The sequence below is a fragment of the Onychostruthus taczanowskii genome, unplaced genomic scaffold (genome assembly GCF_017590055.1).
Source record: "Onychostruthus taczanowskii isolate IOZ18803 unplaced genomic scaffold, ASM1759005v1 scaffold87, whole genome shotgun sequence".
NCBI lineage: Eukaryota > Metazoa > Chordata > Aves > Passeriformes > Passeridae > Onychostruthus > Onychostruthus taczanowskii.
In genome coordinates, this window is record NW_024506662.1 from 2170422 (window position 1) to 2180623 (window position 10202).

The 10202-nt window shown below is 46.4% G+C and overlaps 1 protein-coding gene across 1 annotated transcript; it reads left to right on the top strand.

Moving 5' to 3' along the window:
* The first annotated feature begins 209 nt into the window (after positions 1 to 209).
* Positions 210 to 5520, top strand: LOC121346912 (histone H3.3A). The gene is made up of 3 exons (XM_041425087.1): positions 210 to 487; positions 2256 to 2409; positions 4869 to 5520. The coding sequence occupies exons 1-3, from the start codon at positions 360 to 362 to the stop codon at positions 4995 to 4997; spliced, it is 411 nt and encodes a 136-aa protein (XP_041281021.1). The 5' UTR covers positions 210 to 359; the 3' UTR covers positions 4998 to 5520.
* Positions 5521 to 10202: the final 4682 nt, after the last annotated feature.

The window sequence follows — 10202 nt, forward strand, 5'->3', positions numbered from 1 at the left end:
TGCGGCTCGCTCGGCTTCAGCCGCCGCCGCTTTGATATTGAATTCGTGGGCAAAAAAAGCTGTATTTTAATATTCCGCGATCGGCGGGCGTTTAATTTCTAATTTAATTTTTTCCTTTTTTGGTGTGGGTTTTTTTTTATTTCTCTTTTTTTTTTTTTTTTTTTTTACTGGCCGTCGGAGGCGTTCGGCCGCCGCGGGCTCGGCGCTCGGGGCCGGCGGGGCAGGGACGCGTTGCGCGGGACGGGGGCCGCGCTGCCGGGGGCAGGTGCCGCGGGGGGCGCACGCCGAGCGGGGCGACCCCCTGCCCCGTCTGCCCACGTTCCTCCTGGCAGGTGTAAGGCAGCGACGTCGGCAGGAGCATGGCCCGTACCAAGCAGACCGCCCGCAAGTCCACCGGTGGCAAGGCGCCCCGCAAGCAGCTCGCCACCAAAGCCGCCCGCAAGAGCGCGCCCTCCACTGGCGGGGTGAAGAAGCCGCACCGCTACAGGTAACGCAGCGCCGCGCACAGGCGGCCGCGGGGCGCGACCGGGCAACCCCCCCACCCCAAAAAAAAATCCCTCCTTCTCCCCCGACCCCGCGGGGCCGATGGGGCGGGGGGCGCTTCTCCCCGCCTCCTCCGCGCTCCGCTCCCCGAGACCGCCCGCCTGCCGGCAGAATAACCAAAAAAAAGAAGGAACAAAAAAAAAAAAAAAAAACCCGACCAAAAAGAAAGCAAGCGCGGGTCTCCGCCAGCCGCAAAAATAACCAGAAATTCCCAGGGCGGCTCCGACCCCCGGCGTTTCTCATCAGCTCCTTTCCGGGCGTTCCGGTGCTGGTGACTACAAAACCGACACCCCTCCCCCCGCAGCGGCCGCGGCTCGGCGGTTCTTTTAAATTTTTCTAATTCCCTACTCGCGGTTCTCTGGAGGCCGCAGCAGGGCTGCGCCGCCGCCAAGTTTATTGTTACCGGCGCGCTCCGCGCTCCGCTCGCGGCGCTGGATCCGGCGGCGCGGGGCCCTGCAGCGCGCGGAGCCGCCGCCAGAGGGAGCCGCGCACCCGCCGCTGCGCCGGGGCTCCCGCGCCCGTCCCGAATCCCGGCCTTGGGATGACCGGCCCCAGCGGAGCGCAGCCCGCGGCCGCACAGCCCCCCTGCCCTGGCCTTCTCCAGGCCTGCCTCGGTGCAGAGCGGCGGAAGTCGTGTTTCAGCTTGGGGGATGGTTTTGGGCCGGGTGTAGGTATTCCTTGGGGGAAACATGGGTGGGGAAGAAGTGGGTTTTGAATCTAGAAGTCCACGAGGGGATTTATTAATGTATCGAGGAGTCTGAAGAGGATGGAGCCAGGCTCTTCTCAGTGGTGCCAAGCAATAGGACAAGAGGCAATGGGCAGAAACCGATGCACAGGAAATTCCACCTGAACATGAGGAAGAGCTTTACTGTGAAGGTGACTGAGCATTGCCACAGATTGCCCAGAGTGGTTGTGGAGTTGTCATCCTTGGAGATATCCAAAAGCCATCTGGACACAATCCTGAGAAACGATCTCTGGGATGACCCTGCTTGAGCAGCAGGTTGGGCCAGGTGACCCACTGTGGTCCCTTCTAAGCTGACCCACTCCAATTCTTGCTCTAGGTGTGAGGCAGAATTCATCAACTGGGAGAAAAGTAATAAAGCTGGAGCAGGAAAAGACAAAGCTTCCACGGAAATAAATGTGGTATTAGTTTCACAGATGGACATCATGTTTGCAAACATATGTTGCTATTCCGAATTTGTCATTCTGACACCAAAACTAACATGAGGAAATACACTGGATACTTTTGACTGTCAATATAACAGAGAATATACATTTTGTTGGTTCTGTGACTGTTGGCAGTAGAGAAGAAGAACCGATTTTCCCTTAAAATCAGGGTTCCTGTCAGGCCCCTTGGGGGTACCTTTGGTGCAGCTGAGCTCAGGGCAGCTCTGTGGTTTGCCACATCTGCACTGAGCTGTGTTGGACAGGACATGTTGGCCAGCTGTTCCCTTGGTGAAGTCAGGCCTTGGGAGTGTGCCTGAGGGATCCCTGCTGAAGCCAGTGGAAGTTGGCAGAGGTTGGTGGTGAGAAGACAGCGACCCTTTGCCAGCAGAGCTGATGTTGTGTTGTAAAGGTTGGGACTCTCCTAGGGAAAACAGGAGCCTATGGTGCTTGGTTTAGTCTGGAGGGTGGACCCATATTTTTAAGGCAACACAGAATGTATTTCCAATACTAATTATCTTTATTTTCCCCGTGTTTCATTTCAACAGGCCGGGTACTGTGGCTCTGCGTGAAATCAGGCGCTATCAAAAGTCCACCGAACTTTTGATCCGCAAACTCCCCTTCCAGCGTCTGGTGCGTGAAATTGCTCAGGACTTCAAGACAGATCTGCGCTTCCAGAGCGCTGCCATCGGTGCTTTGCAGGTGAGCCTTGCCGGGTCCCGGAGTGCCCCATCCCGGCCGGGATTCCCTGGAGCCCCCGGAGCTCCACCCCGCTCCCCCATTGGCCAGGCTGTTTCCAGGGTTCCTCTGGGCGCCCTCTGATTGGTGGGAATGGCGCGGTGGGCGTGGCCCGCACCGCTGGGGAGGGATGCGCACCTCGCTGAGCCTTGCCTTGCCCAGGGGGATCTGGGAATGCCTCTGGGTGCCATGGAATGAAACAGCGCAGGGGCAGCTCAGCAGTCCTGACAGAGCCCAAAAGTCTGCTTTTGTGGGTGGTGCTTTGGTTTTGTTTGTTGTTTTTTTTTAAAGTAGCCCCTTGATTTGTTAAATAGTGCTTATGATGCTAAAGAAAAACACATTTCCTCCACCTCTGAGCTCTGCAGTTGGAGGCAACATTGTGTAAAGTGGGTTTTGGGGTCCTCATGGGGAGGTCTTGGTGTCCTCAAATGCTCTCTAAAGAAAAACACCCAATAAGCCACATCTAAACACAGTTAGGGAAATAGCTGCTTTCCTAGGATGTAGTTGATGCTAAGCATATTTTAAAAATATATTAGTTATGTAATTTATTTAGATTATACAGAGAGAAAAATATTCATTGCTCTTTCTGGTCCAAATTTCTGAATCTAAGTTAGGGCCCCCCACAAGACTGAATTCTTATCATGGAGACATCTCCCTCTCATGATAAAAGACAATTCTGATTAAAGATAGCTGTTGAAAGATTGTTCCAGAACGTATCTGTAATTGTAGTCTGTCTGACATGCAGACAAAATGGTCTCTTTCTAGTTAATGACTTCCACTTGATAAGGGGCCAAGATATTTGCCATGAGAGCCCATAAACTTGGGCATATGCTTAGCTTCAAAAGGTGCCTGTGTGTGTTGGCAGAGTTGCTGCTTTTGCTTTTAGTTATATGTGGTAGTTCTTAAATCCTGAGGTTTATCTGTGTGTCTCTTTATCTACATCTGCCTATTAAAATTTAGTAGCTGATACACTTTCAGAAAGCTCCTGGTTTGAATGTTCCTGGTTTTGCATTAAGGAGTTGTTGGTACAGAACCTGGTCACATACAATTCCTAGTGGGTTCTGCTCGCATATTTGAAAAAACAAACAAATTTTAAAAAGTAATTTTTTTTTTAATTAATCTCTTTGGTACCATGTTTGTGCCAGCATGGATATTTGGTGAAGTGTCTTAACTTTTCACTGAGTGATTTGACAAAACTTTATTAGGGATTCTCATATCCTCCTGCAAATTAAATGACTTAGTAATACCACAGTCCTCATCTGCTGTAGTAAATATTGGGGTTTTTTCATATTGGATAATCTTATGTTTTTAAACAGGATCTTTGAACCTAATAAGTTGATTCTTGGAGTTCCTGGCAATGAAGTGGTTCACACAAGTTTTTCTCTTGTGTGTATTGTAGAAAGGGTGACCTCTCCTTCCTTTCTATAACTGAGCCCCATCATTCCCACCTTCTCAGCCCACGAGTGGCTGTGTCCAATACTGACACACTAAGATGCTTCCTAGGAGATTGATAGGTGCTGGAATTCCACGTGCTCCAAAAGTGTTTGAACAATTACCATTGCTGTGCTGGGCTTAGCAGCAGCTAACTTCACGTGAGTCAGGAAAATATTCAGGTCCAGCTGAGCATCTGTGTAGCTCAGAGTCCTGTCTGCAGCTGTTTAGCAGCAGGGAAAACCACTGTGGTCAGCTTTGTTCTTGTGCTGGCCCTGGTTCCCTGTGGTGTGAGCTGAGACCTGTCTGTGATGGTGGGTCCAGTGCTGTGTCCCCAGATAGGCAGGAAGAAAGTACAGGAATGGGACAAGTGTCTGATGGTAATTCCCTGACTGATGTCCTGGTTTTGGTGGTTCAAGGAGCTCCTGAACTAAAGGAGTTCTATTTCTAATAGTTCTCAGTACATTTTTTTTTCCTGCTAATTTTTGACTTAAGCCACCTCTTCAGTGTCTGTGGAAGGAGCTGTATGCCTGACATGTGTGTTGGGAAGGAATACATGTTCTTCTTTTCCCTGGCACCTCCCAGTTTCACCTGACACTCAGTGCCTCTTACTCTGGAAGAGGCAACAAACAAATCCCTCAAACAGTGTAACCCAGCCTTTGAAAAGAGAATTTCCTAAACAAACTCACCTGCTAATAATGAATGTAACCCCTTCCTGTCTCGTGAGAGTCCCATGGGAGTATTAGTTCTCTTGTGCTCTGGAGGATGTCCTTACCAAACAGCAGCAGTACACTACTTTAGACATAAAATATTATAAGAAAGTGAAGGTTTTAATTTCTGAAAATCCAAAACTTCTGATATTTGTGAGTAATAAAGATCAAAATATCAACTTAATGCCGCGTTACACTGTACTTTTAATTCTGAACTGAGTCTGTTTTTTTAACTGGTCCTCAGAGATTAAAAATGTTCTTACCTCTTTCCTTCCACACTAGGAGGCAAGTGAAGCCTACTTGGTTGGCCTGTTTGAAGACACCAACCTGTGTGCTATCCATGCCAAACGTGTCACAATCATGCCAAAAGACATCCAGCTAGCACGCCGCATACGTGGGGAGCGTGCCTAAAGCCTCACCACGATGGGTTCGTCATTCTCGAAGCAAAATCTTCTTCCTGTTATTGGTAGTAATGAACGTTAGATATTTTTTCCATGGGGTTAAAAGGTACCTTAAGTATATGGTTGCAAGTGGAAAAATAGGGGACAGAATTGGGTATTGGCAAGTTTTCTTTCCATTTTCATTTGTGTGTGGATTTTTAATATAAACAAGGGGACATAAAAACAAACAATGTGGTCAAAAAAAATAAAAAACATGAATTGTTGAAACTTGTTCACCAAAACAACTTTATAAAAAAATTATAAATAAACCTGTCAAATTTTTCTGGACAATGCCAGCATTTGGATTTTTTTAAACAAGTAAATTTCTTATCAATGGCAACTAAATGGTGTTTGTAGCATTTTTATCATACAGTAGATTCCATCCATTCACTATACTTTTCTAACTGAGTTGTCCTACATGCAAGTACATGTTTTTAATGTTGTCTGTCTTCTGTGCTGTTCCTGTAAGTTTGCTATTAAAATACATTAAATGATGCCTGGTTTTAGTCTTGATTTTTAAATATTACCCATGGGTTATATTGGTTCAAAAGTGACCAGCCTTTCCTCCCCTTTTGCTCTTCAATGCATGGCCTGATTCCTTGGGGCAGACCTAGGAAATGCTGGGGGTACTGCCTTGGCTGAAGTAGTGTATATGTGAGGTTCTTTTAAGAGTATAAAATTGGTCTGCCCAACATAAAAGCGAGTTTAGTGAGTATAGTACCAGACAGAGTCTGGAGCTGAACTGAGCTCTCTAAGCTACAGTGCTGAGAAGCAGCAATTTGTTACTTGGATTCCTTTCTTATTTGATTTTGTGCTGAAGTTGGAAGCATTTCTGATTTTGGTGGTTTTTTAGTATGGTAAAAGTGGTGGAATGTAGCGGTTTCAATTTTTCTGTTTGGGGGTTTTATTTTTCTTGGGTGTTTTTTGTTTTGGTTTTTTTTAGCCTTTTTCACTCTGTTAGTTTCTTGGTTTGTGGGTGTTCCCTTTTTGGTTGATTACCTTTCTGTTTCCATCACACCCTCTAGCATTTTTGAGAGCTTAGTCCACGTGTGGTTAGTTTCAGCTTGTACACTCCAATCTAAAAGATACTTTTTTACCATTTTTGTTACAATTCTTCACAGAAGCAGTACTTGGACAGGATCACACATTTAAAACCAGCTGGGTTTTTACGTTCTCCCGCAATTGCTGATGAAAGTTCACATGAAGAAATTTACTGCTGAAATTCCGTCCTGTGAAAACCTGGTTTTAATTTTTCCCCCTGAAATTTGTTTAAGGGTTCTGGCAGACCAGTCTGGAAACGAGTTATATGCTGGAGTTCTTGATAGCTCTTGCAGATAATGAAATGAGCTCCACAGAAAAAAACGTAGGCGGTGAGCAGATTTCACCTCCATGCTAAGGCTCCTGCAGAGCTTATTTGCTGCTAACTTCTTTCGAGAGGTTTTGAGTGAGCTCTAAACACAAGTGAATTTGTCTGAAGATTTCCAAAGAGGATTAATAGAGATATATTATCTGCTTTGGTATCTTGAGCAGAGAGCCAAAAATTACAGAATAAATCACATTATTCATAACTCGCTCGGCTTTGGTAATGAATGCTGTCTGCCAGGGTTGTGCAAAGTAAAGTCTATTTAAATGGAGTAGCTTGTCACAGGCAAGACTAATGCTAGACAAAACGTGATCACATCCTTTTGATGCCAAGCAGTTCATAGCTATCAACTAAAAATTAAGGAAGACTTGTCTTGGAGCACCCAGAACAACAGAAATATAAAAGGTGAGCAACTGAGATGGAAGTGATTTAAGATGTCACTTCTGTCTACTTGGTAACAAGCCTGTTAAACTTGCTATCAATGCATTTCAATATAATTAACTACTTGTTTTGTCCTGTGCTTCAGAATTCTGTTTCACCTATCAGTCAGCAGTGCTGCAAGCACCTACACAAACAGCTAATTAGGCTGGGAGGTTTTTTTATTAAATAATCTGGAACTGAAGTATAGATAAGGAATTTAGGCTTTTTTTCTTTCTTAGGAATATTAGGAAACCAAATATCGAAATTTTGGTACTTAAATACTGAGCTCTCTCTCTTTGAGAGAATTGGGGTGAGGAATATCCCAGTTTAACCGACAGTGCAGTTAAATTGTTCAAGACAGAGGAAATCCTAATGGAAGATGAGGGGATCAGGAATCTGAGCAGATGGCATTTTAGTGTGCAGTGCTTTACCTCCAGCTTAGGGATGAACTTTGCCTTTTTGAAAGTTGTGGTCCTAGAGATGCAGGTGAATCCTTTTAGTGGTTAGCTGTCTGTGCCTGAAGCAATGCCAAGAAACTTCAGTTTCTAAAACAGTTTACCTCTTCTCCCCTCCTTCCCCTCCCATACCAGTTTTGCTGTTTCCTGGGCAATGCAGCTCAGCTGAGATTTTGAATACCAGACACAATTTCTGATCCTGTGGGTGTGCTTCTGTGGAGCAGTTTAACTGTACTGAGTGGAGGGATGGATGTGAAGTGGCTCCGTGTTAGTATCAGTCATTTTCAGAAGCTGAACATCTCTTTAAGATGTTTGATGCATGTCCAGTGCCCAATTTCTGAGTTATTTTGCTGAAGTCCTTTATAATGTGTGTGTGATAATTGGTTTTTAGGTCTCTGTTTTACATTTGTATTTTAGCAGCTGTATTTACTTGCTGTTTCCTCCAGAATAAATACAAAACCTTGTTTTAAGTTGGTTGCTTTGTATCAGCAACACGAAAAGCCAACTTGCTTACCAGAGCCAAAAATTAACGTAGTGGGAAATAATTTCAGACACAAGATCAGTCCCTCTTATGTGGCTTTATCAAATTCAACTAGCAGTTCTTGAGAGCTTGACTAGGAGGGAGCTTACACCCAGCATTTCAGACTTTATTTAGGAAAGTAACTTGCTGACTATAAAGTAACTAATATTAGTGCATCTACGTTTCAGTGTTGCAGCTGTGGGCTGTGTTCCTCCAGCCCTTTATCCCCCCTGGCAGTACTTGTTAGGTGATCCTAATCCAGGCACCAGATTGCACTTTTTGAAGTGACTGAAAGCAGTGTGTCTCACATCCATACTCCCTGTGCCACCTTTTTTGGTCTCTGCATATGTCCTTGCTCTGAAGATCTGGAGCTTAACTTTAAGATTCAAAGTTTAATAAAATACAGGCAATATTCTGGTCAAATATTTTGTTCACTGCGATTTTATTTCTTGCTCTGGCAAAAAAAAAACCCCAAACCACATGACTTTTCTTGGCCTTCATAGGAGTAAGAACTTAATAACACTTTTCATGTAACTTAGTTTCAAAGGCTGGAATTAAGAGGAGGATTTTTAGTGTCAGGATAGTTGTTGGGTTATTTTTTCCCCCTGGTCCAGATCAGGAGGATATTGAGGAGCTGTTTGCTCAGCTTTTACTTTGTCTTGCTCACATGTGTAATGACTCATCCTCAGTGATGAAATGTTTTTGCACTAAGTGGATGTTGCAGACCTGTTTGTGGCAGGTTGGCCTCTAAGTATTTTGTTGAACAGAAAGCCACTGTTCATGTATTCTTTTTTTTTTTTTTTTTTAATCTGTGAGGAGGCTTAGATCTTTTGACCTTGGTAATAGAATGTCAAAAAGATAGCTGAGTGTGTAAAAAGCTTTACATCTGTAAATAGTAGTGTTAAAAAGGGATTGTTAGGATTGCATGGGCTTATAGGATCTTAATGTAAGCTACCTTTTTGATTGCCTTCCTGGGAATATTACCTGTTACATGATCAAAACTAAATAAGTATACAAGAAATTACTTATTTTAAACAAAGTGACTTCCTAATTCTGAGAAATGGCTGCAAAATGCTGAGGCTCAGAACGCTCTCAGCTGCTGTACCCCTAGGCTGAAGGTTTTTGCTTTTTCCTAGGTGTGATCCTTACTGTCCCTCCTCAGCAGTAACACCCAAGATCAGGACACTGGGGTAAGATCCCACAGAAAACAAGGCTGGGGTCAAAGGCAGGGTATGTGTGCTCTCCAAGTCAACGTCATAGTTGCTCTTCAGTGGGAAATAAACCTGGATTTTCTGTCCATCTCTCTTGAGAGCACATTTGTAGGTTTATATGTGGCTCGTGGTTTGAGACGTGCGCTCACATCCTCTGCTGTTTCGTCCCCTGCCAGCAGCATCCCCCTCATCTCCTTCTGCAGGCAGGCTATTACACACAGCAGGGTCTCTAGCAGCAGGGGTGCTTTATGTTACTGAAAGCTCCTGTGATGTCAGAGAGATTTAAGTTTAAAAAAAAAAATCCTGTAAAAGAGAAAAAAAAAAATCCCTACAGCTCTGGAAACCACTTGTGTCTCCCGATGGTATCAGGGCTGAGGGTTCTCACCCTGCTCCCATGGGAGGAGCTGCCCTCACCTCCTCTTTGTGATCGTGGATGTGCTGTTGCATGGAGGCATCCCAAGCACAACCCAGCTGGAAAATTCTATTGTCTCCATGTCCCAGAGTAAGTGAGAGCTAATCCTGCATTCCTCTGTGATAAATATTGACCCTTGGGTTTGCCCCTACCAATCCTTGCTCCTGAGGGAGTTGCTCCTGAGGGCAGTTGCTCTCCGCTCCTGCCAGCCTAGATTTGCAAGAAATTGTGTGATTTCGGCCACTTTAATTTCCCCTCAGCATCTGTTGAGTTGGTGAGGGGTAAATTCTCCCTTCTGCCTTCATCTCGCACCTTCCTTGAGGAGAGGCTGGGACACCGCCTCAGGTGAGGGATGGAGGAGCAGGAGGCCTGCAGGAGCAGCTCGGGCCTCCCTCTCCCGAGGCCTGCAGGAGCAGCTCGGGCCTCCCCCTCCGGGGCCTGCAGGAGCAGCTCGGGCCTCCCTCTCCCGCTGTATCCGTGCCTGGCGGCTGAGCCCTGTCGGGCAGGCTGTGGCTGGGAGGGCTGCCAGGTGAACACATGGCCGCGGATGCCGGCCCTGAGGAGCCGGGCATGGCAGGATGGGCATCCCGGCTGGAAGCGGCCCCGGGAACGGCTCCCGCTGAGGGGCTGCGTGTCCCTGCGTCTGGAGCCTGGAGCCGCTTCCAACAGCCCTGGAGCCGGGACACAGGAGGGCTGCCGGGCTCGGGCGGGCAGATCCAGGGGGAGGGAGCTGGCAGGAGCGGCACAAGCTCCGTGTGCTGCCCTGCTTTGCCCGGAGGGGCTGTGGGTGGATGG

Bases quoted from the DNA above. Each gene is read 5' to 3' on its own strand.
- LOC121346912 (XM_041425087.1), top strand. From the start codon at position 360: ATGGCCCGTACCAAGCAGACCGCCCGCAAGTCCACCGGTGGCAAGGCG. The intron at 488-2,255 runs GTAACGCAGCGC...TCATTTCAACAG, and splicing joins AAGAAGCCGCACCGCTACAG to GCCGGGTACTGTGGCTCTGC. The intron at 2,410-4,868 runs GTGAGCCTTGCC...CTTCCACACTAG, and splicing joins CTGCCATCGGTGCTTTGCAG to GAGGCAAGTGAAGCCTACTT.